This window comes from Lepisosteus platostomus, chromosome 16 (genome assembly GCF_059453375.1).
Source record: "Lepisosteus platostomus isolate fLepPlt1 chromosome 16, fLepPlt1.hap1, whole genome shotgun sequence".
In the NCBI taxonomy this organism is placed as follows: Eukaryota; Metazoa; Chordata; class Actinopteri; order Semionotiformes; family Lepisosteidae; genus Lepisosteus; species Lepisosteus platostomus.
Window position 1 is genome coordinate 6,861,773 of NC_142626.1, and position 27,268 is coordinate 6,889,040.

At 46.2% G+C, this 27,268-nt stretch overlaps 1 protein-coding gene, 1 long non-coding RNA gene and 1 pseudogene across 2 annotated transcripts in view; 2 read left to right on the top strand and 1 right to left on the bottom strand.

The window, feature by feature from the left end:
* The window catches only part of LOC148646745 (NACHT, LRR and PYD domains-containing protein 3-like), a 2,700,574-nt gene that overhangs the window by 2,402,297 nt on the left and 271,009 nt on the right, over positions 1-27,268 (bottom strand). Inside the window, exon 3 of the mRNA XM_088608537.1 lies at positions 3,289-3,462. Coding sequence (XP_088464663.1) covers positions 3,289-3,462 — 174 coding nt within the window. The remainder of the gene's footprint in view (positions 1-3,288; positions 3,463-27,268) is intronic.
* On the top strand, positions 11,729-15,301 carry LOC148646778 (uncharacterized; annotated as a pseudogene).
* LOC148646779 (uncharacterized) lies at positions 21,836-23,004 on the top strand. The gene is made up of 2 exons (XR_015927513.1): positions 21,836-22,659; positions 22,815-23,004. It is a non-coding gene; the product is annotated as an uncharacterized LOC148646779 (long non-coding RNA).

The following is a 27,268-nucleotide window of genomic DNA, read 5'->3' on the forward strand; positions in this document are numbered from 1 at the left end:
GACAGCAAGATGAAGGTACTTCCAGGATTTCTGTCTATTTCCAGACCTTGATTATGTCCCTCATTGACCATTGCTAAAACGTCTATTTTATATGGTTTAAAGTCTGGGCCCATTGCTATTTCACTTGACCTCTCAAAACGACTATTCCTTTCTTTACTTGTTTTTTCACAATACATTTTTGTATGTGATTTTTGTATTTAAATTGCAGAATTTATTTATTTTGAAAATGCTTTGAGTTAAATTAGGTGTAAAACATAAGTTTTAAGTGAGACAAATCCCTCTTCATCATTTTGCTGGGGAGCAGTCACTCAGGTTGTTGGAGCTTTAAGCTGAGCTGCACAGAAGTAAGACTAGATTTGGGAGAGTTCAAGTGAGGGAGGTTTTACCTGAGGTTTTCTTTCCTCCCAAATAAATCTAGACTGACGTTTGCCCTGAAATTTGACTATATCTAACATAACAGGGATGAGTTTATACTAGTTCAGGTGGGTAGCTACGTCATTACGTCAGCATGCGTAGTCTGCAAAGGAACAAGAAATAGGTTTATTCCAGGCTGAAAAGAGAGGAGAGAAAAATAAAACATTTCGGCTGTGAAACCGCAGCCTGGAATAAATCAATTATGAGTTTATATTTTCAGAAAATTCACAGACGGCAGTGTAGCATTTGAAAACCATCAACATCACTTTCAATAAACAATTATCCAATTTAGGGTCACAGTTACCCAGAGCCTGTCCTAGGAAGCAGTGGACACAAGGCAGGATTGAACACTGTACAGCAGTGGTTCTCAAACTGTGGTACGCGTACCGGCAGTAGTACGTGAAGTGCCGCCAAGTGGTACGCCAAATGACCCTGGAACTGTTTCGTGTGCGCTGAAAAATCGGGACGGGTTTTCATATTTTGTATTTTAATACGTGTCGAATACGCAGCCTACGTACTACGATGCAGTGCGCGCTAATACTTCAGTGGACACAAGAGATACTCTGTAATTCTATACCACTCTATAGGAATGCGTGCTACAGATGCAAGTGACCAATTGTATTTAAGAAAAGCTACTGTATCTCCAGCAAATAGGGAGAAAGGAGAATGTGCGTGATTTTGGAACAATGCCAACGTTGTAAACACAGGAATGCCTAGAAATACGTGCTACGAACGCAGGTAATCTTGTGAGAACACGAAAGCGTGATAACGGAAAAATATTTAAGAACTGTTCTAATTTGAGAAAAATACACCGAGCGTCCCTGTGTTTCGCTCCCATGCGCATGAAATAAAAACTTTAAATAAATACGGAAACGCGGAAAAATGCAAGCTTGCGTATTGCTAAAGCAGGTAAGAAGAATCTTATTTACCGTTGGCAAAAGAGCTGACACGTATTATGTGTAGAGAAAAAGCTGCTAAACAGCTCGACCTGCTGCCCCCCCCCCCCGAAAGACACAGTCATTTATAGAATTATTGAAATGAAGGATTATATCAAAAGTCCCATGAGGACTTTCTGTTCTGTAAACCGCTACCAACAGGAACTACAGGAGAGCACATATTTCAGCTTCTGAATGAATTTATCGTAGAGAATGGCCTCGACTGGATAAAATGCATCTGAGTTTGTACAGACGGTGCTGGAGCAATGACAAGCCGACATAACAGTGTAGTTGCACAAATTAGATAGGTTGCTCCAGAAATTAATGTACGCATTACAACATCCACCGCGTGACCTTTGCCGTCAAGAAAATGCCTGACGTTTTAAAATCTGTTAGACTCTGTTGTGAATTGTATCAAGGCTCAAAAAATGAATTCACATCTGCTTTGCTCAACTAAACAGGCTCACCACTCTCACTGAAATGGTGCTTTTTTATTAGTTGTTGTTAATGTTTTTTTTCTGTAAAACACTTTGAGAAGCCACCTTTAAAGGCGCTATATCAAATAAAGTTTATTATTATAATATTTATTATATGTATGTGTGTGTGTGCACGCACTCTCATGTTGGTCATTGAGAATTTCTGGGGTTCCTATGAGATGATGACTTGTAGGTGGTACTTGGATGCTTTGGTTGGATTAGGGGTGGTACTTGGTCCAAAAAGTTTGAGAACCACTGCTGTACAGGATGCCAGTCTATCAAAGGGCACACACTCATACCAGTGCCAGCTTTCCCAGAAGTCAATTAACCTGCCAGCATGTTTGTGGACTGTGGGAGCAAACTGGAACACCAGACAAACCTGGGGAGAACATACAAACTCCACACAGATAGCACCCCAGGTCTGGAATTGAACCCAGGGCCCCAGTGTGATATCTCCTGTAATGATCTGATGGAAGCAGTAATCTGGAGACGGAATCCAGGCGCAGGCTCTGCTTGAAGCAAGCAGGGCAGGCAGGAGAAAGTGAAACTAGAGACGTGATCAAAAAGGTAGGGGTTGAGCTGAGAGGAACTGATTAAAGCACCAGAGAGAGTCTGAAGGAGAGTCGTTTAAATGCACGGTTCAAAGCACAGGAATCAGTCCAAGATGTGGTCAAACAGGTAAGGTCAAGCACAGAGAAAGAGGAGAAAACACTGGGGAAATTCAAAGCTGGGAAGAAGTAAATGAGACTCTAAAATGAGAGACTAATACATTAATAAATTTTGCAAACCTAATTTACTTCCACAGCTACATCCTTTCAAATTTATGAACAATATCAGAAATCAAAGGAGGAATACATAAGTTAAGAGTGAGATGCAAATGAGAAGGCGGTTGCCACTTCCACAGTAATTGAAGAATCTAAAACCATACAAATCTGTATAAATCCACCAATTCACATTCATGGAGAGAAAATGAGTAGAAAGGTCATATTCAATATTGGAAGAAACACCGATTGCAAGCTAAATATGATCACTTTGGAGGCACAAACTGTTGGAAGAATGGCCGGGAACATCATAAACATATTTGGCATGAAAATACAAGATACTGTACTTAAAGAAATATAAAAAAACTACTTTAGAACTGTCAGGACTGTAGCCATGAAATAAATCACTAGAAATTTGTTAAAGTTGGACAGACCTTGTGTTCAAATGAAGAAGGACTCTATTTATTAAATCCCATGGAGAATATTACCCACAGAATTATCAACAACATATACATACTGTACAGTATGTGTAAATAATTTGGTCAAATGGGAAATATTGCATGTCAAGTCTCTTGGTAATGAGATATTTTTGTTTTGTACTTCCTAGGTGTTGATGCATGTGAAAAAGCAAATATTGTCTTTCTCAGAATATCTACTGTACATAAAACAATAAAAACAAAGAAATCACCAGTGTTCACTTACCTCAGTGTTGTTAATTTACAGTTGGGATCCCTCAGAGCTGCAGACAGCAGTTTCACTCCTGAATCCCCCAGGTTATTGTCACTCAGATCCAGCTCTCTCAGACTGGAGTGTTGAGACAGAAGAACAGAGGCCAGATCTTCACAACATCTCTCTGTTAGTTTACAGCTCTCCATCCTGCAGACAAAAAGACAGGAGCACAGCTGAACATCTGCACAGCTCATCCACATCTTTCTGTCCAAGTCTTCACTACAACACCCAGCTCAGCAGTAATATACAACATAATGTAGTTATCCATCTCAGAGTGTCCATGGATGAGGATGATGAAGATAACAACTGCTTCAAAATTTGGGTTCCAGGAGGAAGAAGAAAGATGAGAAGAAATTGTCAGGAAGGGAGACAGTTGGAAATAGGGAGACACACGGAGCTACAGTGACTACAATGGGAAACAGAAATAGACAGACTTTGACTTTTAACCATAATAAAAATTGCTTCACATTTATTATTATATTTTATTATGATGTCATCTTCTTATAGTTATTTTTGTTAGTTACAGTGTTGTTGTTTTTCTTCAAATGGTTTATTAATCCCAAATGTAAATGACCAATACTGGAATAAGTGAACTGGAGATTTTGATGTTTGTAGATATTTTGAGAAAAACAACTTTCCTATTTAAAGAAAATAAACCATTTGAAGAAAAAAACAGGGTTTTAATTAAAAAATAATAATGATATTAAGCAATAACAAGTATACATTCAACCCCTATACAACCCCCTTAAAGTATAAAGAAATTGATCATGAAACTTAATAAATCTCATCCCTCGCAAAACTACACAACACTGGACACGTTTTACACATGAAAGACTCTCTACACAGACTCCCACATGTAACATAGTCAAAACACACCAACACCTTCAAACAAGAGTCTACAGTTTTACTGGAGGAATTCTAGAGACATCCTGCTCTTCACCAACCCCTCAAACACTCTCCTCCTCCACAGACCCTCCACCTGACACTGTGTTTATCTTGCTTTTGTAGAAGAGGAGTTGTTATTCTTGTTGTAAACAAGGAAACTGTACTGCCCTTTGGAAAGTTGTTGTAAACTATTCTTTAAATTACAGTAAAGAGTGTTGGTTCCTTAAAGCGTGCTTATTGAAAGTTGCAACATATAAAACTAACCGTTAGAGCAACAACAAACAAAACAAATACTAAAAAAAGGAATGCACTGAGTCTCTTAAACCCAAAACAAATCATTGGTGAGGTTGTTGAGAGGAGAGATGATGAATTCCCCAAATGTAATGATTTCACTAAAATGTTTTTCAATTTTTTTGAAGAAATGGTTTGTTAATACAGTATGGTAAAGGAAAATTCAGAAAAAAGTGTTTTGCCCACTGTTACGACCCCAAGTGTCTAGGGGAAAAGGGGTGTAACATTTAGGATAATTCTTTTGGAAGCAGGGGGGTTTTGGTGAGGGACTAGGAAGCGTGATAAGAAGGGTAAGGAACTAGAGTGGTGCCAAAGGAAAGAAAATAACAAACAAAATGGAGCTGGCTAGGACAGTGAAGGAAAGCTAATCTGACTACAAAAGAAAACCCGAAACACACGGTCTTCAGCGTCTTCAACACCCTAGCTAACCTGCACTGACTACCCAAAACCATACAAGACAAATGGCACTCACCCGTACTAGTCTAGTGTACTAATACAAAAATCAACTAAGTGTGTAAGTGTACCCAACAACCTAAACTAACCTTATATACAAAAGTTCACACAAAAACACAAGTGAACCAGGAAGACAAATAAGGGAAAACAATAGTAATAAACAGGAGCAGGGTACGAAAGAACACAAAAGTTGAACATGTAACACTGGGGCAAGGTAATGACAAAACAAGGATGAACACATAAACAAACGAAAGTACAAAGAAACTAACCAAAAACCAACAAAACAAAAAAGCCGAAGCTATACGAAAATACACACACACAAAGCAAAACAAACCAACAAACGAAGCCGAAGCAATAACCAGAAGCGAAGCGATAACCAAAACCAAACGGGACCGACATCAAACAAAAGGCCTTTTCTTCCTGAAAGCCTCCATGTTATATAGTGAATAAAATGAATTCTGATTGGCTGAGGCTGATTGATGATGACATCATATTGAAACAGTGGTGTAATGGTGGGCCAATGGGGGAGGGAGAACAATCAAGGGTCCGCAGTGTGGACATAACAGAAAAACACAAACAGAACACACACTGGGAAGTAACATCCACCATAAGGCAGTACAATAGATTGAGGCCTGAGTAAAATAAATCAAACGGTCTGGTGAGAATAATCTGTATCCTGTGTCCACTGTTCTCAGCTGTAAATCACTAGGTTCACTTGCAGCCTCTGATGAGAGAAACCTGCTGCCTCTTCACTGCGCTCCGCAGAGCCCGAGTGTTTTGAGAATGAATGTGGATGCCTCGCACTATGTTCAATCTACCCAGACATTTTTCCAATCCTAATCTAGTCCCTTCTTTTTCTCTCGTTTCCTAATAATCTCTCCCCTTTTCCTCCTGTCTATTGAATTTAAACTCACCCCATTACGAGCTCACTAGTCGATCCATATACTCCGGATCTTTCCATAGTGCTGTCATGATACTCGCTCTCCAGGTTTTTACTCTCGGGACACATAGTCTCAGACCCCCTCCAGTTCAATGAGCACAGTACATGTTTAACAAGGTTGAACTACAATATAACTTGCATTTCACCTGAACATGTTTACATTAACATTATATTCACATACTGTACTAAAACAACAAAAACACACATTTAAACTACATAAATTCACACAGGGCTGCAGAAGGAACAGACAGACTCTGCTGGATCCAAAACAGACACAAACTACTTGACAACAATGGTAGCGCACAAGACTCCCCACTGTGGGTTGTCAGCCTTTTAGTGAGGTGAGACAATGCGGGGTATTGGGGAGTGTGCAGTCCAATAGTTTGCTATCTGATATCTCCAAAGAAGACAAAGTGCCGGTGTAAAATCAATAAGTGGGTGAGGTAATCGTTTAAACATTTTAGGAGTGAGCGATAAAGCATGGTCGAGAAAAATAAGAACATTTTTCTCTAGTTAGAGGAAAAAATTGTGTGCCTCAGGTTATGGAGCTTTTGGCGAGGCTCTATGAGGCACCATTTAGTCAGTCAAATGACCATTTAATACAGGTCTCTCAATTAGGGACATCAGAGGTTCAGAAGTGAAAATTATTTTCATGCAGCTGTTGGGGATGAAAGTTAGAGGGCTGGTATTTTGGGCCCTCTAGTGGTGACCAGTAATAACACATTAATTCTTCCCTGCGGTGTCACAAAGATAAATCTGTACAGGCTTTCCCAGGTAGGCTGTTTCCCTACACAATTCAATTCAGTTTTATTTGCATAGCACTTTTTACAATGGACATTGTCACAAAGCTGCTTTATAGATTTTAGGACTAAACATAAGTTTCCAGAGAAACAGATGACGACAGACATCAATGCACAGCTTGTTCAGAGCTTTCCCCTCGGGTGTGGCCAGAGACCATTATTCTAAACTAAGAGACTACTACCGTGTTCCAGCAGGCCAGGAAAAAAAGAAGGCACATCAGGGACATCACATCAGATCCTACATTATCAGAAACTCACACACATCTGATGTGAAGCAAGACTTCAACAGATGGAAATCAATGCCTCTCATTCTTGAGAAGGATGAACACAGCAAGAATGAATGTACTTCCAGGATTTCTGTCTTGTTCCATACCTTCCTAATGCCCCTCAATGACCATTGCTAAAACGTCTATTTTATACGGTTTAAAGTCAGGGTCCCATGCTATTTCTCTCAACCCCTCAAAATGACTACCTTTCTATAGTTTTATTTTTATAATACAAACTATTTTCTAAGTGATTAATGTATTTAAATTGCAGAACTTATTTTTATAATGCTTTGAGTTATATTAGATGTAAAACATAATAATGTTTTAAGTGAGATGACTACCTCTTCACCATTTTGCTGGGGAGCTGTAAGCTGAGCTGCACAGAAGTAAGACTGTAAATCTGGGAGAGTTTGAGTGTTGTAGGTTTTTCCTGAGGTTTTCTTCCATCCAAAATAAATCTAGACTGAAGTTTGCCCTGAAGTTTGACTTCATATGAGATTACAGGGATGAGTTTATACCATCAGCAAATTGACAAAGAAGGCAGTGCAGCATTTCAACTCCATCAACATCACTTTTAATAAACAATTATCCAATTCAGGGTCACAGTTACCCAGAGCCTGTTCCAGTGTTACGACCCCAGGTGTCTTGGGGTAAAGGGGTATAACATTTTGGACAGTTTTGGATGCAGGTGGGTTTCTGGTGAGGGACTTAGGAAGCATGACAACAAGTTTTGGTGCAAAGGTGATTTATTTTGAAGTGAATAAAGTGACTGGTTCGTAACAGGACACAATAACACACAGGGAAAGGGAACTAGAGTGGCTCCAAAGAAAATAAAATAACAAACAAAATGGAGCTGGCTAATAAAGTGAGGGAAAGCTGACCTATCTACCAAAACAAAACCCAAAAGACTCGGTCTTCATCGTTTTCTAACACCCTAGCTTACCTTCACTAACTACCAAAAACCATACTAGACAAAAGGCACTCACCCGTCCTAAACTAGTATTACTAGAACAGAGACCAACTATGTGTGCAGAATGTACCCAACAATCTAAACTAACCCTATACACAAGTTCACACAAATACACAAGTGAACTACAACTGCCAATATGGGAAAATGAGAGTAGACAGAAGTAATAGGGTACAAAAGAATCTTCAAGATCTATCCGAAAACACACACACACAGAGAAACGAACAAAAACGGAGAAGCGAAGCCGAAGCAAAACAAATGCAAAATGAAGCTGAGCCTAGCAGAACTGAGGTCAAGCAAAAGGCCCCTACAATCAGAAAACCTCCAAATTATATACCGAATAAGCTGCGTTCTGATTGGCCAAGAGTTGATTGAAGATGATGTAATACAGAAACAATGGTGTAATCATGGACCAATGGGGGAAGGAGAACAATTAAAGCCAGGAAGTGTGGAACATAGCACATGGACCACACACTGCGCCGTAACACCCAGGAAGCACTGGACACAAGGCAGGATTGAACCCTGTACAGGATGCCAGTCTATCAAAGGGCACACACTCACACCAGTGCCAGTTTTCCCAGAAGTCATTTAACCTACTAGCATGTTTGTGGACTGTGGGAGAAAACTAGAACACCTGACAAACATGTGGAGAAAATACAAACTCCACACAGATAGCACCCCAGGTCTGGAATTGAACCCAGGGCCCCAGTGTGATATCTGCTGCAATGAGCTGATGGAAGCAGTAACCTGGAGACTGAATCCAGGCACAGGCTCTACTGGAAGCAAGCAGGGGAGGCAAAAGTGAAACTAGAGACCCAATCAAAAAGGCAGGGGTTGAGCTGAGAGGAACTGATTAAAGCACTAGGGACAGTCAGAAGGAGAGTCATTTAACACGCAGGGTTCAAAGCTCAGGGATCAGTTCAAGATGTGGTCAAACAGGCAAGGTCAAAGCACAGAGAGAGAAAAGAAAACACTGGGGAAATTCAAAGCTGGGAAAATGCAAATGAGACTAAAATAAGACATTAACATATTGATATATTTTGCATACTGTAGGGAAAACCAGCTCAGGGACGCCAAATATGTAATCATAGTGGCTCTCTGAAGGCACCAGTTCTGTAGGGTTTGGGCATTTACTGAGACAATTATTAATTGTAGCAGTAAATCACAAAGTTGATTCTTTTGATGGCTTTAGAATCCAACCATGCGACATAACTCAAACAACGCGCACACACAGGTACTAATACACGAGGATACATTTATTAATACATAGAATATGCCTTAAACCTAACAGATCTTATCAAGAGGGTTATCAGAATACAAAAGGTATATATTCAGTCAGTTACAAAGAGTTACACATCAAGAGGACATACTTCAGTATATCATTCATTAAGACCGTTTCATAAATGAACTTGGTTATAACTTCTACATTAGATACTCAAACAAGTACATAACTCTTAGGAATTAAATTGATATCAACTGGTTTGGATAACAATTGAATTCTCGAGCTGTAATGCATTGAAGTTGAATACTCATCCAATCTCTGGGGATTCAGATCTCCTGCGGGCACAAAGAAACAGTTGCAGGCTGTTGCTGTCCAATCCACGCTCTCTGGCTCGGTGTCAGGCTGTGCTGTGCGGTTTGCGACGGTGCGCTGCTGATTCTCACTGACCGGCAAGTTAGTGTTGGCTTTAACTAGCACAGTTTGCGCACAGGAGAAAAGATGACTGTGAGACCCAGCAAGTCAGGAACTAGCTCTTCATCAGGAAGAACCGGTCCTCTTCCTAGCTATCCCAGTGCTGGGGCAGCTCCCTGAACCCCTAGCGAGGGAAGGGGGGAGCGAGCAGGTGTCCTACACCTACCCCCAGCGAAAGATTGTAAACATGCCGATAGAGGGATTCCTCAATCAGGAAGTGTGCAGGGTGGACCTGAACAGTGAGAATGGGGTAACAATCCCAGATCACTCAGGTGCTCCAGATGACCACTCAAGCTCAGGCATGCTTCACCGCTGCACCGCTCCCTGCAGGGTTCCTAGAGCACAGGCATGAACAAATCGAAAAAGCAGATGCCCTGGAAACGGAGGAGCAGCATCAGCCGCTGCGTCAGATCTCCCCAGATTTCCAGGATGTTGGTGCCCAAGATGCCACAGGGCATACTGAGAAAGACACCATGTACACGCTGCGCCAGCTTAGAAAGGCAACAGTCACTCAGAAGGAGATGACTGGGATCAGCCACCCGAAAAGACTTTTGGGAGGACTGATTGCTGCCGCCACTGTTGCACGTTTGCTTTTTCTGGTAGGTTTGTGTGCTACTGGCACTCTCCCCCTGACTGCCCCAAGAAGGCAGGGGTCAGAGATGCCAGAGGGTAGTGACAGACTGTATCAACAGCAGCAAAAGTTGGAAAGCTTAGGGAAAACCCTACAGGCAACTTTCTATGCAACAGGGTTAAACCTTATTCCCCAACCAGTGGACATGATTGTTGGTGTTATACAGTGGGTTTATGCTTGTGTGCAACAGGCCAGAATGTTGACACAAGACCTGTTAAGGGAGTTTAGTGCCACTGTAGCCAGTCTAACCAAGGCACAAATCCCAACCCACTTGATTCCACTCTTCTCAGTAGAGGAATATGTGACATTAACCCCATCGCTCATAGCTCACCCAGAAGGCAATCCAAGATTGAATTCGGTTCCAAATCTTGAGATGGGTATGGCTACCAAAGCTATCCATTGGCTGTGTCTAAACGATTCACCAATGAAGGGTGTAAAGCTACTAACGAGCAGAGGGAGGTTAATGAACCCCACGAAGAGCAGGTGGGAAGTAAATGGCTGGTCAGCACACCACATTTAACAGACACTGTGACTTGTGACAGGTATGATACAGCTACCACAATGCAGCTACCTAACCAATAGTTTTCCTGTAAGTTCCCGAGGAGGCCATAGTACAGCATGGTAACTTAACACTGTACGGTCTGGAACCAGACAATATAAGACCAAACTTGAGGTCTTGGATGCCTTCAGGTGCCACACTATTGAATTGGATAGAAATCCAAGAAACAGTAAGCCCTGAAGAGGTACAGGTAGTTAGTTTGCTTTAATGGAACAAACCTCCAAACCACCCTAGCAGATACCCAACACAGGTGTTGTGGTTTATCGGGGGCTGGGAACAGGAACTGTTGTTATTGTAACACTACTGCCGGGTAGCTGGATCATGACTGACAGTGTACTCTGAATGCTGTACTCTTGCATCAAGATGTACTCTGGGTAGCACAAATGAGTCAAAGGTAGCATGTCAAAAGAAAGGAAGTGACTTCTCCCCAAATATCTACTACAGAGGTATCAGATATTGACAGTGAACTTCCTGATGGGTAATTCCTAGACTGAGATAATGTCTCCTACCGTGTTTATACATACTCCAGATGTTATTCATCCTGTTTGTTCCCAATGCTGGTTCCGGTATGAATTCTCGAGGAGTAATGTAGACATTTAAGGTTACTGTTCCAATGACAAGGGACATCACTTAACTCTGTTTTGTTTTGAAGGCAACAATGCCTCGGGACCTCGTGACCTTCAAAAAGGGGGGGATATGTAGCGGCGAGGCTTATTAATAATTAATAATAATTAATAATTAATACCTAACTTGCTTCTACAGACAAATCTTTTCAGATGTATATAAAATAGAAGAAAACACAAGAGGAAAACAGGAGTTAAGAGTAAGATACAAATGAGATGTTGGGGTTGGGCCTCCCACAGTAATTGAAGAATCTAAAACCATTCAATTCTGTATAAATCCACCAACTCGCACTCATGGAGAGAATATGGGTAAAAAGTTCATATTCAATATTGGAAGACACACCAATTACAAGCCAAATATGATAAATTTGGATTACAAACTGTTGGAATGGCTGAAAATACCTGTCATGTTGTAAACATTTTTGGTATGAAAAAAATATTTAAAAATCCTCATTAGGAGTCATTTTCCTCCTGTGACAAACACCAGATGAACTGTGTTCAGTGGCAGAAAGATACTTGTTTAGAACTGTCAGAACTGCAGCCTTGAAATAAATCACTAAAAACTGGTTAAAGCTGGAAAGACCTTGTGTTCAAATGAAGAAGGACTCTATGAATGAAATGTCATGGAGAATATTACCCATAGAATTATAAATCAACAACAGCATATACAGATGCAGCCATTCAAATTGCACAGTACAACCCCATACCGCAAACGCAATTACCCGCAGTGCACCGCAGTGTTCAGCGATACGTGATTGGCTGGCCAAAATGACCGACAGGGGTGCTCGTGGTGCATTGGTTGTTAGTGAAATTATTTAATCATTGAATCTCTTTACTGTGCACGTTTAAATCTGCTTAGTATATTGGGATAGCTTAGTATATTAGTATTGTAACGCCCTCGCCTGGTGGCGAGGAGGAAGCGCCCCTAGGCGCTCGTAGTATCGCTGGGCATGCTGGGAGTGGTAGCCGGGAAGAGTCTGAGGGTCAGCACGATGACCAGCGGCTGACCCTACCTGTGTAAATAATGTCCTAGTAATTCTAGTGCCCTGTGTAGTCCTGTAAAAGTGTAGTGTGTTGTTAGGTAATTACCACCCTAAATACAGTGCCTTGCGAAAGTATTCGGCCCCCTTGAACTTTTCAACCTTTTGCCACATTTCAGGCTTCAAACATAAAGATATAAATTTTTTATTTTATGTGAAGAATCACCAACAAGTGGGACACAATTGTGAAGTGGAACGAAATCTATTGGATTTTTGAAACTTTTTTAACTAATAAAAAAATGAAAAGTGGGGCGTGCAAAATTATTCGGCCCCCTTGCGTTAATACTTTGTAGAGCCACCTTTTGCTGCGATTACAGCTGCAAGTCGCTTGGGGTATGTCTCTATCAGTTTTGCACATCGAGAGACTGAAATTCTTGCCCATTCTTCCTTGCAAAACAGCTCGAGCTCAGTGAGGTTGGATGGAGAGCGTTTGTGAACAGCAGTTTTCAGCTCTTTCCACAGATTCTCGATTGGATTCAGGTCTGGACTTTGACTTGGCCATTCAAACACCTGGATACGTTTATTTGTGAACCATTCCTTTGTAGATTTTGCTGTATGTTTGGGATCATTGTCTTGTTGGAAGATAAATCTCCGTCCCAGTTTCAGGTCTTTTGCAGACTCCAACAGGTTTTCATCCAGAATGGTCCTGTATTTGGCTGCATCCATCTTCCCCTCAATTTTAACCATCTTCCCTGTCCCTGCTGAAGAAAAGCAGGCCCAAACCATGATGCTGCCACCACCATGTTTGACAGTGGGGATGGTGTGTTGAGGGTGATGAGCTGTGTTGCTTTTACGCCAAACATATCGTTTTGCATTGTGGCCAAAAAGTTCGATTTTGGTTTCATCTGACCAGAGCACCTTCTTCCACATGTTTGGGGTGTCTCCCAGGTGGCTTGTGGCAAACTTTAGACGAGACTTTTTATGGATATCTTTGATAAATGGCTTTCTTCTTGCCACTCTTCCATAAAGGCCAGATTTGTGCAGTGTAAGACTGATTGTTGTCCTATGGACAGACTCTCCCACCTCAGCTGTAGTTCTCTGCAGTTCATCCAGAGTGATCATGGGCCTCTTGGCTGCATCTCTGATCAGTCTTCTCCTTGACTGAGCTGAAAGTTTAGAGGGACGGCCAGGTCTTGGTAGATTTGCAGTGGTCTGATACTCCTTCCATTTCAAGATGATCGCTTGCACAGTGCTCCTTGGGATGTTTGAAGCTTGGGAAATCTTTTTGTATCCAAATCCGGCTTTAAACTTCTCCACAACAGTATTACGGACCTGCCTGGTGTGTTCCTTGGTCTTCATGATGCTCTCTGCGCTTTCAACAGAACCTTGAGACTATCACAGAGCAGGTGCATTTATACAGAGACTTGATTACACACAGGTGGATTCTATTTATCACCATCAGTCATTTAGGACAACATTGGATCATTCAGAGATCCTCGCTGAACTTCTGGAGTGAGTTTGCTGCACTGAAAGTAAAGGGGCCGAATAATTTTGCACGCCCCACTTTTCATTTTTTTATTAGTTAAAAAAGTTTCAAAAATCCAATAGATTTCGTTCCACTTCACAATTGTGTCCCACTTGTTGGTGATTCTTCACATAAAATAAAAAATTTATATCTTTATGTTTGAAGCCTGAAATGTGGCAAAAGGTTGAAAAGTTCAAGGGGGCCGAATACTTTCGCAAGGCACTGTATGTGTACATGTTCCGTCAGTCTCCTCATGTGTGTGTAGATCCTGTGTTTGGTTTTGGTGTGGTTGTTAAATAAAGTCAGTGCTTGGTTAATCGTGTCTCCACTGTTCTTTAGTTCTGAAAAAGAACCTGCAAACGCTAAATTGGTGTCAGAAGCGGGCAGAATGAACAACTCGTGGCAGACGCTACCCGATTCCGTAAAACGCCGGCTGACGCTGAAAGACGCAGAACCCATCGGCGGCGCACATAAGGAGCCTGAGCAACTCCTGGGTGCGACAGGTGGCCACAGCCCTTACCAGGGCTACCCAGTAGTGGTCCCGCCAGTAGAATTGGGGCGGCTGCCCCGGAGAGAGGATGCCCTCCCTGCCGGAGCCGATCAGCGATTCCCACACCCATCGGCGCGGGTGCGACCAGGTCGCTACGATGGTGAAGCGCCTTGGGAGACCTATGAGGCGCAGTTCCAGCTCGCGGCCCGGACGAATGGCTGGAGCTGGGCGGAGATGGCCGGCCACCTGGCGGCGGCGCTGGAAGGAGCGGCCTGCCAGGTGCTCCTGGACGTCCCGGAGGAGGACAGAGGCGACTACACGGCGCTGGCAGCAGCCCTCCAGCTGCGCTTCGGTGTAGAGGAGGCGCCAGACTTGATGCGGGAGAGGCTGGCCCTGCGGCGGCGCCGACCGGGAGAGCGACTGGGCCCGGTCGCCGCGGACGTCATGTTCCTCGCCAGCCGAGGATACCGCAGCGGGAGATGGCAGCGGGAGGCGCAGCGGGAGATGGCTCTCCAGGCCTTTCTCAAGGCCCTCTCACCCGAGGAGCTGCGGCGCCACGTGCGACTGGCCGCGCCAACATCGCTGGAGCAGGCCTTGGCCCTTGCTACACGGGCTGAGGCAGTGTTCGGGGTGACTGGAAGTGCCAGCAGACGCAGTGCGCCCTGCCGGCTGACCGAGACGGCGACGGAGGAATCCAGCGAGGGGGAAGAGGAGCCAGCCCGTGCAGCAACCGCCGCGGAACAGCCCCGCACGCTGATTTGCAACCGCTGGGGGAAGAGAGGACACCGAGCCCAGTTCTGCCGGGCACCCGAACCTCACACTCCCCGATCGGCGTCGGGAAACGGGCAACGGGGCGGCTCAGCGCGGGGAAGGCCGCCCTTGAACACCTCAACCCCCGCTCCGGAGAGCGCTGTAAAAACCGGCGCCCCTCACGCCACCGTGGGGCGAGTCGGCTGTAGCCGGGGCCTGTACCTCCACTGCCGAATCGAGGACCAACCCTGCCTGGCCCTACTCGACACCGGTTCATCGGTAACCCTACTCCGGCCGGGCGTCCTCCCCGACACCGAGGGCACCAACCCCCCAGGATGGGAGGCCTCTAGCCTGCGGCTGAGGACCGTGACGGGACAGCTCGCTGCTGTCCGGGGGAAACGGGTGCTTGCCTTCAGTCTGGGTGCAGCGACGGTGCGCCACCCCTGCTACCTTGCACCCATCCAGGAGGACTGCATTCTGGAGCTGGACCTACTGCAGCGAGTGGGGGCCAGTTTGGACTTGGACCGGCAGGAGTTGGTGTGGCAGGGGGAGCGACTGCACCTGGTGGAGGGCAGGTCCGGCGAAGGCTGAGGGACGCGGGCTTGCCGGAGCCGGGGGAACAAGAGGCAGCGGCAGCGGCGGCGTCAGTCGCCGGGGCAGACCAGGCCTGCGAGCCGGGGAGCGAGCGTGCCGGATCCTGCCCCTGAGTCGGCCGGGGGGCCAGACAAGGCGGCAGCGGGGGCCGAGCGTTGCGTGGAAGCGAGGCGTGCCGTTGAGGACCTCTTCCAGCAGAGCTGCGAGGGCCTCGATCAGGACCAGCGGCAGCGGCTCCAGGAGCTACTCGCCCAGAACGAAGACCTCTTTGCGGCGAGAGATGAGGACTGCACCCGCACTGCCCTGGTCCAACACGAGATCAACACCGGCGACGCTCGGCCCATCCGCATCCCACCGGGACGCATGGTCCACGCCAAGCGGACCGCCGCCGAGGAAAAGATCCGGGAGATGGCCGCAGCGGGGGTGATTGAGCCCTCCGCGAGCCCGTGGTCGGCGCCAGCCGTACTGGTTAAAAAAAAAGACGGCTCGTGGAGGTTCTGCGTCAACTACCCGGAAAGATTCCTACCCCCTGCCGAGGATAGATGACGCCCTGGACTACATCACCGGGTCGACCTGGTTCAGCTCCCTGGACCTCCGCTGCGGCTACTGGCAGGTACCGCTTGCTCCCGATGCTCGCCCGAAGACGGCCTTTTCCATCGGCCAGGGCCTCTGGCAGTTTACTGTCATGCCTTTTGGCCTGTGCAATGCCCCGGCGACGTTCGAGAGGCTGATGGAGAGGGTGCTGGCATCGGTCCCGCGGAACCAGTGTGTGTTGTATCTGGACGATCTGCTGGTTCATGCACGGAGTTTCGACCAGGCCTTGACGAACCTCCAGGCGGTGCTGGCCTGCATCCGCCGTGCTGGTCTGAGGCTCAACCCCCGCAAGTGCGAGCTCCTGCGGCGGGAGGTGACCTTCCTGGGACATGTTGTTGGACCGCGAGGGGTGGCTACGGACCCAGGTAAGGTCGCCACAGTGAGGGGCTGGCCGACTCCACGCACCGTCACGGAGCTCCGCAGCTTTCTGGGGTTGGCCTCGTACTATCGGAGGTTCGTCCGGGACTTTGCCAGCATCGCTGCCCCGCTGCACCGCCTCACCGACAAGGGCCGCCGTTTTGACTGGGACTCGGGCTGTGAGACTGCCTTTGGCCGGTTGCGTGAAGCTCTGGTGGGGGCCCCCGTGCTGGCCTACCCCGACCCGCAGTTGCCGTATATTCTCGACACCGACGCGAGTGACTCGGGGGTGGGGGCGGTGTTGGCGCAGGAGGGGCCGGATGGGGAGCGCGTAGTGGCTTACTATAGTCGGGCTCTGACTAGGCCTGAGCGGAACTACTGCGTGACCCGTCGCGAGCTGCTGGCGGTGATGGCGGCGGTCCACCTCTTCAGGCCGTACCTGTTCGGGACCCGGTTCCGGTTGAGGACCGACCATGCGTCCCTCACCTGGCTGCTCCACTTTAAGGAGCCAGAGGGGCAGATGGCGCGATGGATAGAGATCCTGCAGGAGTACGACTTCACTGTCGTGCACCGTGCGGGGTCTCGCCATCTCAATGCCGACGCTCTCTCGCGGCGCCCCTGCGAGGCCGCGGACTGCCATCACTGCGCCCGGCGGGAGCAGCGTGAGGAGGCTGTCCGCACCGTGGCGGGGGTGAGCGCCGCGGCCACGGCCCGGGAGGGGCCGCTGGGGGTGGGCCTGCCAGACCTGGCGCAGCGTCAGGCAGCTGATCCTGACGTGGGGCCGGTGCTCCGCTGGAGGGCAGCAGGAGTGCGGCCTACGCGAGAGGAGCTCGCCCCGCACCCGAAGTCCGTCAAGGCCCTCTGCGCCCTGTGGGAGGCCTTGGAGGTAAAGGACGGGGTGCTGCGCCGTGGGTGGCAGGTACCCTCCAGTGGTGAGGTACGGTGGCAGCTGGTGGTGCCTCGGTCGCTCCGCGGGGCGGTGCTCCGAGCGGTGCATGGCCAGCCGGGTGTGGGGCACTTCGGCGGTAAAAAAACCAGCAGCGTCTCCGAGGCCATTTTTATTGGGGCCTTTGCCACCGGGACGTGGATCGGTACTGCCGAACGTGTGCAGCGTGCGTGGCGCAGAAGGGTCCCCCCGAGCGCTCTCGGGCCCCCCTCCAACAACACCAGGTGGGGGCTCCTATGGAGCGGGTGGGAGTGGACGTTTTGGGCCCGTTTCCGCGCACCGAGGCCGGGAACCGCTACGTCTTGGTGGCCATGGATTACTTTACGAAGTGGCCGGAGGCCTACGCCCTCCCGGACCAGAGTGCCCCCACGGTGGCCGGTGCACTGCTGGAGGGGATGTTTGCCAGGCTGGGGGTGCCGGAGGAGTTACACAGTGACCAGGGGCGTAACTTCGAGTCCCAGGTCTTCGCCAGAGTGTGCCAGCGCCTGGGGATTACTAAAACGCGGACCACCCCGCTGCATCCCCAGAGCGACGGGTTGGTAGAGCGGTTTAATCGGACGCTCCCCACCCAGCTGGCCACCCTGGTGTCCCGGCACCAACGGGACTGGGACCGCCACCTCCCCCTTGCGCTCTGGGCGTATCGGACCGCGGTCCAGGAATCCACCGGGTGCACCCCGGCCTCGCTCATGCTGGGCCGGGAAATGCGAACACCAGTGGACCTGGTCTTCGGCCCGCCGCCCGGAGACGGGTCGGCACCGCCGGCTGGACCGGACTACGAGTGGGACCTGCGGCAGCGGATGTAGCGGGTGCACGGCTTTGCACGGACCCACCTGACACAGGCGGGGGTCCGGCAGAAGCGGTACTACGACCTGCGCTGCAGGGGGCCTGCATCCAGCCCGGGGACTCGGTTTGGGTGTACAACCCGCGCCGCCGCAAAGGCCTCAGCCCTAAGCTGGCGCCGTCGTGGGAGGGGCCCGCTGAGGTACTCGGGGTGGTGGGCGAGGTCTGCTACCGTGTCCGGTTGCGAACACGGGGGAGAGTGGTGGTCCTGCACCGAGACCGCCTGGCCCCCTACCGGGCCCGGGAGGAGGAGCCGTGTGGGGAGGCTCCAGAGGAGCAGCCGGGGCCGGGGCCGGAGCCGGCCGATAGTGGGGCGTCCGTGGATCACCAGCCATCACCGCGGCACAGCGGCCGCTCACGCAGGGTTCCGCAGCAGTTGGCCGAATACGAGTACAGCCTGAGGGGGGTGTTCGACGTCGGCGAGACGCCAGACGCTTCAGGTGGGGGCAGTGTAACGCCCTCGCCTGGTGGTGAGGAGGAAGCGCCCCTAGGCGCTCGTAGTACCGCTGGGCATGATGGGAGTGGTAGCCGGGAAGAGTCTGAGGGTCAGCACGATGACCAGTGGCTGACCCTACCTGTGTAAATAATGTCCTAGTAATTCTAGTGCCCTGTGTAGTCCTGTAAAAGTAGAGTGTATTGTTAGGTAATCACCACCCTAAATGGGTGTACGTGTTCGTCAGTCTCCTCATGTGTGTGTAGATCCTTTGTTTGGTTTTGGTGTGGTTGTTAAATAAAGTCAGTGCTTGGTTAATCGCGTCTCCACTGTTCTTTAGTTCTGAAAAAGAACCTGCAAACGCTACAGTATTCTCATGTCTGTTAAGGTGAGAGTGTAGTTCATCCAGTGCCTTTGTGTAATTTGCCTGCGGCGGAATATACACCACTGTGAGAACTACCGATGTGAACTCCCTCGGGAGATAGAAAGGGCAACATTTTATTGTCAAATGTTCAAGATGTAATAATAATAATAATAATTGCTTACACTTATATAGCGCTTTTCTGGACACTCCACTCAAAGCGCTTTACAGGTAATGGGGACTCCCCTCCACCACCACCAATGTGTAGCATCCACCTGGATGATGCGACGGCAGCCATAGTGCGCCAGAACGCTCACCACACATCAACTATCAGTGGGGAGGAGAGCAGAGTGATGTAGCCAATTCATAGAGGGGGATTATTAGGAGGCCATGATTGATAAGGGCTAATTGGAAATTTGGCCAGGACACCGGGGTTACACCCCTACTCTTTTCGAGAAGCGCCCTGGGATTTTTAATGACCACAGAGAGTCAGGACCTCGGTTTTACGTCTCATCCGAAGGACGGCGCCTGTTTACAGTATAGTGTCCCCATCACTATACTGGGGCATTAGGACCCACATGGACCACAGGGTGAGCGCCCCCTGCTGGCCCCACTAACACCTCTTCCAGCAGCAACCTTAGTTTTTCCCAGGAGGTCTCCCATCCAGGTACTGACCAGGCTCACACCTGCTTAGCTTCAGTGGGTTGCCAGTTGTGAGTTGCAGGGTGATATGGCTGCTGCGTAGAGATGTGTAGAGCAAGATGTGTAGAGCAAGATGTTGAAATAATCTCCACATCTGTACACCAGGAATTGTTTTCCATGAAGCATACCCCGCCGCCTTTGCTCTTACCCGAATCCGTTGTTCTGTCCTGACGGTGAATAGAAAATCCTCCCGGGATGATAGCAGAGTCAAGCCAGGTCTCAGACGGGTCAAGCCAGGTCTCAGTGAGAGACCTGACAGACGGGTCAAGCCAGGTCTCAGTGAACGCCAGCATGTTGCAGTTCTTGATGTCCCGTTGGAAAGCAAGCCTTGCCCTCAGTTCATCCAGTTTATTGTCCAGTGACTGAACATTAGCAAGAAGTATACTCGGGAGCGGGGCGCTACTGCTGCGTTGCCTCAATCTTCCCAGAACGCCTGTCCGTTTACCCCTCTTCCTGCGACGCCGTCTTCTTCCCAGTACAGGTACAGGTGAGACACCACAGTCCATATAGTCGGCAGTTATTATTGGTGTAGATTTAACTGTGCCAATATTCGATCTTATGTTTATAAGTGTTTGTCGGTCATAACTAATCACCGAGCAAGCAGTATGTGCAGTTAGCAGTATGAAAAACAACAAAAAAATAAAGAAATAGACAAGGACGAATGGGAGCTCGCAGGACAGCAGCCTTCCCTGTCAGCTCCATCTTGCAGATAGGCTCAGGTTCTCCTGTGGTCCTATATTGGATACAGAGGTTAGAAAATGGATGGATGGATATTTAGATGATTAAAACACCTTCTGTTCCATGATTTTTCAGATACAAATCCTAGAGTTCCACCTAAGCACTGCACAGTAGTGTTGATTTGCCTGAGAAAACGCATTTGTTTGTTTTCTTTTCTTTTTTTAATTGACCTATTGTGAATAACATTTATGTTAGTATTAAAATAACAGGACTAAAATTAACTTAGGAACAACTTGAATTGGCTTCATTACTCTGCTCTCCTCTCCACTGAGAGCTGATGTGTGGTGAACATTCTGGCGCACTATGGCTGCCATCGCATCATCCAGGTGGGGCTGCACATTGGTGGTGGTGGAGGGGAGTCCCTGTCATTACCTGTAAAGCTCTTTGAGCGGAGTGTCCAGAAAAGTGCTGTATAAGTGTAAGCAATATTATTATTATTATTATTATTATTATTAAGGGTTATTCCATACTGAAAAGAGAAGAAAATAAACACAAAGCTAAAATATTGTGTTTCTTTTCTTCTCTTTTAAGCCTGGAATAAACCTTTACTTGTTCCTTTGTAGCCTACGCATGCTGACGCAGCCACCTACTTAAATTAACTTAGTAAAAACATTTTTATTAATTTTTATTTCAATGCCCACCTCGAGCGAAGTGCCCTTGAGAACAGTGACTAATCCACACTGTGAGTCTTGATTAAACACATCAGTGAGCACGTTATCTCAGTAACCGTTATATGTTGATTGAATAGAATAAGAATAAGAATAAGATCCCAAACTAAATTTCATCAGAAACAATTGATAGCATCTTCTAAAACAGAGTTAAATTTGGGTTTAAGGTTTGTTACTTGTAGTGACTCCTGGAATATTCCTGTGATAAAGAGGTTTCATTTATCATTCAGAATGAGCAGTTCAAGATTCCAGTAGACATGTCTTCATAGACGTCAGAGCAGAAACTGTGTTTCCAGCACTGACTGGCTACAACTGAACCCAGGAAGACAAATTGCATAGAGGAGATACTTTGCATTGGCAGCACATGCTTCGGTTCTCTGGGAGTGTCTATAGCCCTGTGAGTTTAACACTTCATGACTGACAGCTGCCCTTCATGGTAACAGAACCCACAGAACCAATGACCTATATCACTATCTTCATCTGGACACTTGGCTACTTTCATGGTGAGTAGCCATTAAATTAATGTAAAGGTACTGTACTTTATATAAGGTTTTCAGTTCTGGAACCATTTGCAAAGTGATGAAACAAATCTACTTTAGGTATTTCAGGCATTTTAACATTATAAAGTTATATTCCCAGTAATACATTTATTTTGTTCCAGGTTCCAGTGGCCAGATTACTGTGACTCAGACTCCATCAGCAACATCTGTTCTCCCGGCACAGACAGTCACTGTGAGCTGCAAGACCAGCAGTAGAATCAGCGGCATCATTGTCCTGTGTGAGTCAGTGGCTCTGAAAGGACTGAACAGTGGAAGATCCATGTTGTGAGTCTTAACTAAAAACAACAGTGGGCAAACATATATCAGTAACTGTCCCATGCTGTTAGAATAGAACAAGATCCCAAAGTGAATTTGGTCAGAAACAATGGACTATATCTTCTAGAAAACATGAGGTTTGTAACCTGTAGTAACTCCTGGAATATGAATAATGATGCAGGACCAGCAGATTCCAGCAGACATGTCTTCAGTGTAGCCTGTGATTCCAGCACTGACTGGCTACAAGTGCTGCTGAAGCCAGGAAGACAATTTGCATAGAAGAGACACTTTGCATTGGCAGCACATGCTTCAGTGCTCTGGGAGTGTTTATAGCCCTGTGAGCTTAACACTTCATGACTGAGAGCTGCCCTTCATGGCAACAGAACCCACAGCCACAATGACTCTCATCACCATCTTCATCTGGACACTTGTCAGCTTTCATGGTGAGTAGAAATTAAATTAATGCAATGAAACATAACGAGTTTTGGTCCTTTTTCAATGCAGAAACTGATTGCAAGAAATGATTCTATTTTGGGCATTTCAGGCATATCATTATGAAATTACATTCCCAGTAATACCTTTATTTATTTCGTTCCAGGTTCCAGTGGACAGATTACTGTGACTCAGACTCCATCAGTGACATCTGTTTTCCCAGCACAGACAGTCACTGTGAGATGCAAGACCAGCAGTTCTGTGGGTACCTGTTCTTACAGTGGCTCAAATTACCCCTGTCTTGCTTGGTACCATCAGAAAGTTGGAGAAGCTCCCAAACTCCTGATCTATGGGGCTTCAATCCGTCAGTCTGGGATTCCAGGTCGTTTCAGTGGCAGTGGATCTGGGACAGACTTCACTCTGACCATCACAGAAGTCCAGGCTGAAGATGCAGCAGATTATTACTGTCAGAGTCTACACAGCGGAGTGTTCACACAGTGTTACACAGCCGTACAAAAACCTCCCTCAGCTCTACAGGAGCTGCTCTGGCTCGTCAACAGGAACCACGGAGGACTGAGGCTGAGAACAGCTGCAGAGCTGCTACAACACTGAACAGAGCTGAGATTGAACAACATTTATAAATTATGTGTACTAAACATACAAAAATAATTTGTAGATAAATATTAATTTACAAACAATCCCAGCATGCTGCTGGAGCACAGGGACATAGTGCTGTATGAGTTGTTATGTTTGAAGGTTGTGATTGTGTATATTTTCTGCGCAGTGTTGAGGTGTCTGCAGGAGCATGACTGCCAGTGTGTCTGTAGAAAATAAACCTGTCCAGTTCACATTAGCAATTATGTGTCTTTGTCTACAGAAGTAGACATTTGGTGTGGACGATGGCTGTGTAGGGATTCAAGGAGTCAAAAAGCAGTTCAGTGAAGGTTTGAGATGTTTAATTTGTGATGAAAGCAGATATTTCCAAAACAAAATGAGAGAAGGCACACATAAGGCACAACCTCCACGATGTCCTGAACTCTAGCAGGGGGTTGTATAGTCAGAGTCCAGCTCTGGTCACCCTATGTGATTACCGTGAATGGAAGTTTGTGATTGACCACTACCAATCGTATTGAGATGAAAATATTTCCACTACTGGCCCAGTGGTTTTTCCTGATAATGTTATCCTTTCCTTTCAGTTACTCATGAGGCGTCACGTACAACAGTTATTTCAGACAGGTCTCGTACAGCAGGTGTGCATTTAAATGTGCTCCAGCCAGGTCAGGAGTACTGACCTCAGGCCAGAGTCAGATCTCTACAAGCTGGTCCAGTGAGGGCAGAAACCTTCCTCTCTGTGTGCTGCTCTAAGCTTGGAGAACATTCAGCGCCTTTTCTATCAGGTCCACAGCTTTGAAATTAAGAGACAAAATCAATAGGTTCAGCACTTGGCTCACTTTAGGGCTAAAACATTAGATTGACGTGTATACTGAGGGTCCCTGCTTAACATCTCCCAGCATTTATAACACTGACGTTTTATGATTGTGCGCGTAAAAATTCCCTGACTTAAGTCCAAAGGATGCAGTGTAAAAAAACCTAGCAAAATTATTGTAAAATAGCTTTCTCATATATAACAATCATTATAGATATTCACTTACTATATTATTTAAAACTTGTATGTGCTTGCCATGTTGATGTAATTTTTATGCCCTGACTTTAACCTCTGATTGCAAAGTTCAGTGCAACTATGTTGCTAAATTAGTTCAAATATGAGAAAATTTACTGTATTTCCCTTTTTATCATATATACAGTATTTAATATCATTTTAATTAACATTATGCTGTACATAAAGGTTTCATTTAAAAGTATTTTGCTGTGTGTTTCTTGAATCTTTGTGTGCACTGTTCATACACATCACACTACATGTTAATGCTATTTAAATTTAAAATTTTAAGAACTGAACTGAACTGAACTGAACTTGAACTTTATTGCCATATGTAACTGGTACTGGTACAATGGAATTCTTACTTACAGAAAGTCTCTCGATTGTAAAACAAGTGTAAAAAACAAGACAAAGTGCAAACAGTGCATCAAGACAATGTACAAACAAACAATAGACAATGTGCAAGTAAACATGTAGACAGTCTGAATGTAAACAATACAGACGTGTAAACAATGACTGGAGATGTGCAATAGATAAGAAATCATAAAGAGGTAGATGGTGATGGTGTAGGTGTGGTCCGAGGGGGATGGCTAAATGTGTTCGCCAGTCTCACTGCTTGTGGATAGAAGCTATTGAAGAATCTAGTGGTAATTGTCCGTATGCTCTTATATCTCTTGCCTGAGGGCAGTGGGGTGAAGAGCTCATGCCCGGGGTGATGGCCAGAATTCTATCCCGGCAGCGGTCCTCATAGAGCTGTTTAATCTTGGTGAGACTGCAGCCGATGATCTTCTGGGCCATATTGACCATTCTCTGCAGTGCTTTTCTTTCTCGCGAAGAGGTGTTGCCATACCACACGGTGATCCCGTTGGTGAGGACGCTCTCGATGGTGCAGCAGTAGAAGTTCACCAACACATGTATTGGCATCCCCCATCGCTTGAGGCACCTCAAGAAATAAAGGCGCTGCTGAGCCTTCTTCATGATAGAGTCAGTGTTCTAACAGTCCAGGTTAGATCTTTAGAGATGTGAATTCCCAAAAACCTAAAGCTGGTGACTGTTTCCACTTCCGTTCCATCAATACTGAGTGGGCTGTGAGTGTATGGCCTGTGTCTCCGAAAGTCCACTATTAGCTCTTTCGTTTTCTTTATGTTCAAGTCCAGGTTATTGCTATGACACCACCTAAGCAGCTGTACAACTTCATCCATGTAAGTGGACTCGTCATCATCACTGATCAGTCTTATTATAGTGGTGTCATCGGCAAACTTAATGATGCGGTTGTTGCTGTGTCTTGCTGTGCAGTCGTGAGTAAATAGGGAGTACAACCTTGGACTCAGACAGCAGCCTTGTGGGGTTCCAGTGATGAACATTCTGCACTGTAATGTTTATTTTTATTTATTTTATTAAAAATATTGTTCATCACTGACACCTTCACTCTTTTTTTCTCATTCATTGTTAATTTTCAAATTCTAGGTGTTTCTTTCAGACCAGGACACATTACATTTAAGTGCTCAGCGTAATGGGTCATTCTGTTTACAGACAGAAGATATGAGTTACGTTCCACATCCCTCCTCTAGAGGGCGCTCCTACCCCTTTCGGTTATGATTAGTTTTTATGATTTTCAGGTGCATCTCATTTGATTTTTGGTTAAAAGCCTAGCTTCTCTTCAGTTTCTGGCTCAGTATTGGAAGATGGATGCCACAAGGCTTGCCTATTTTCCGGGTTGTCTGAAGGCAGGCCTTTTCCCCGGCGTCCTGACTGCCTGGGTCTGGGATTAAGAGCGCCTGGTCCTGTTATGTTTTTAGTTCCTGTTTCTGTGCCGGTTCTGACCCGGTTCCCATTTTTAACTGTTTGTCTTGGATGGATCTCCCGGCTCTTGGATTACGGACTGCGACCCAACTTCCCTTTTTGGACTTCCTTGGACTTGGTTGCTTCCACATTTCCCTCCTGCACCTGCTCACTACAGTCACAGTCCCCCGTCTTGTCAACCATCCTAACCCCGTTGTTCCTTCCTCCGTTGTCTTTTACGGATTATACCATCTGCATATTGGATGCATATAGGATGCGTCTTTAATAACGCACTCCACGGGAGTCAAAACCGGCTCCCGTGACAACATGAATGGACACTACTATATACTCATGTCATCATGTCCCTAGGTCCCTATTAGTGTTGTAATACATTGATTCTTATGGAGAAATAGTCACATGTAATGTATTCTAGATCCCTATTAACCACTATTTCCATATTTCCTTTGGAAAATAATTCCACGTTTAAGGTCCATGTTTTATGATCTCCATTAAGGATGTTAAACTGGGAAGCCCTGTGTTGTTCTTAGGAGGTAAAAACCAACAGGGCTTAGAACACTAGCAATCAACTAGCACCCCTGCTTTAACCCATCAGAATCCCAGTCCATAAAAACATCAGAATCCCTGACGGAACATGAAATACAGATGTTTCTGGGAAATGGAGTGGAGTAATAGTAGCGTCTTTTCTATACAAAAATTCTTGGGCAAAAGTTAAAATACTTAAGTACAGATCTCAATAACTGTGCTTAAGTACTGTAGTGTGGTGAAGTAGTTCTACTTTGTTAATTCACACCCCTGATCTTTGTGAGGGAGTGGAAATTCTTTCATCACATGTTCTGTCTGGACTTACAAAATCTCTCAGAGATCAGAGCTGGAAAACATTGTCTCTAAGCTGAATTTGTGCTGGCCCTCTTACAATACTTTTTGGGGCTCTTTTTATGCAGACATACAAACAGTGATAAATCACAAAAATCTTGTGTGTTTCTTCTGTATACAGTAGGTCCTCTTAAAATTATGTACTGTATTAAACAGGAGAAAATTCCTGGAGAAAATGCTCACATGTTGAGCTCAATTCACCACTGCTGAAGTAGAGCATCTTCTTCCATATTTTCAGAAAATACCGCATCGGATCCACTCTTCTTCACCCACAGTGCTGTAGCAGT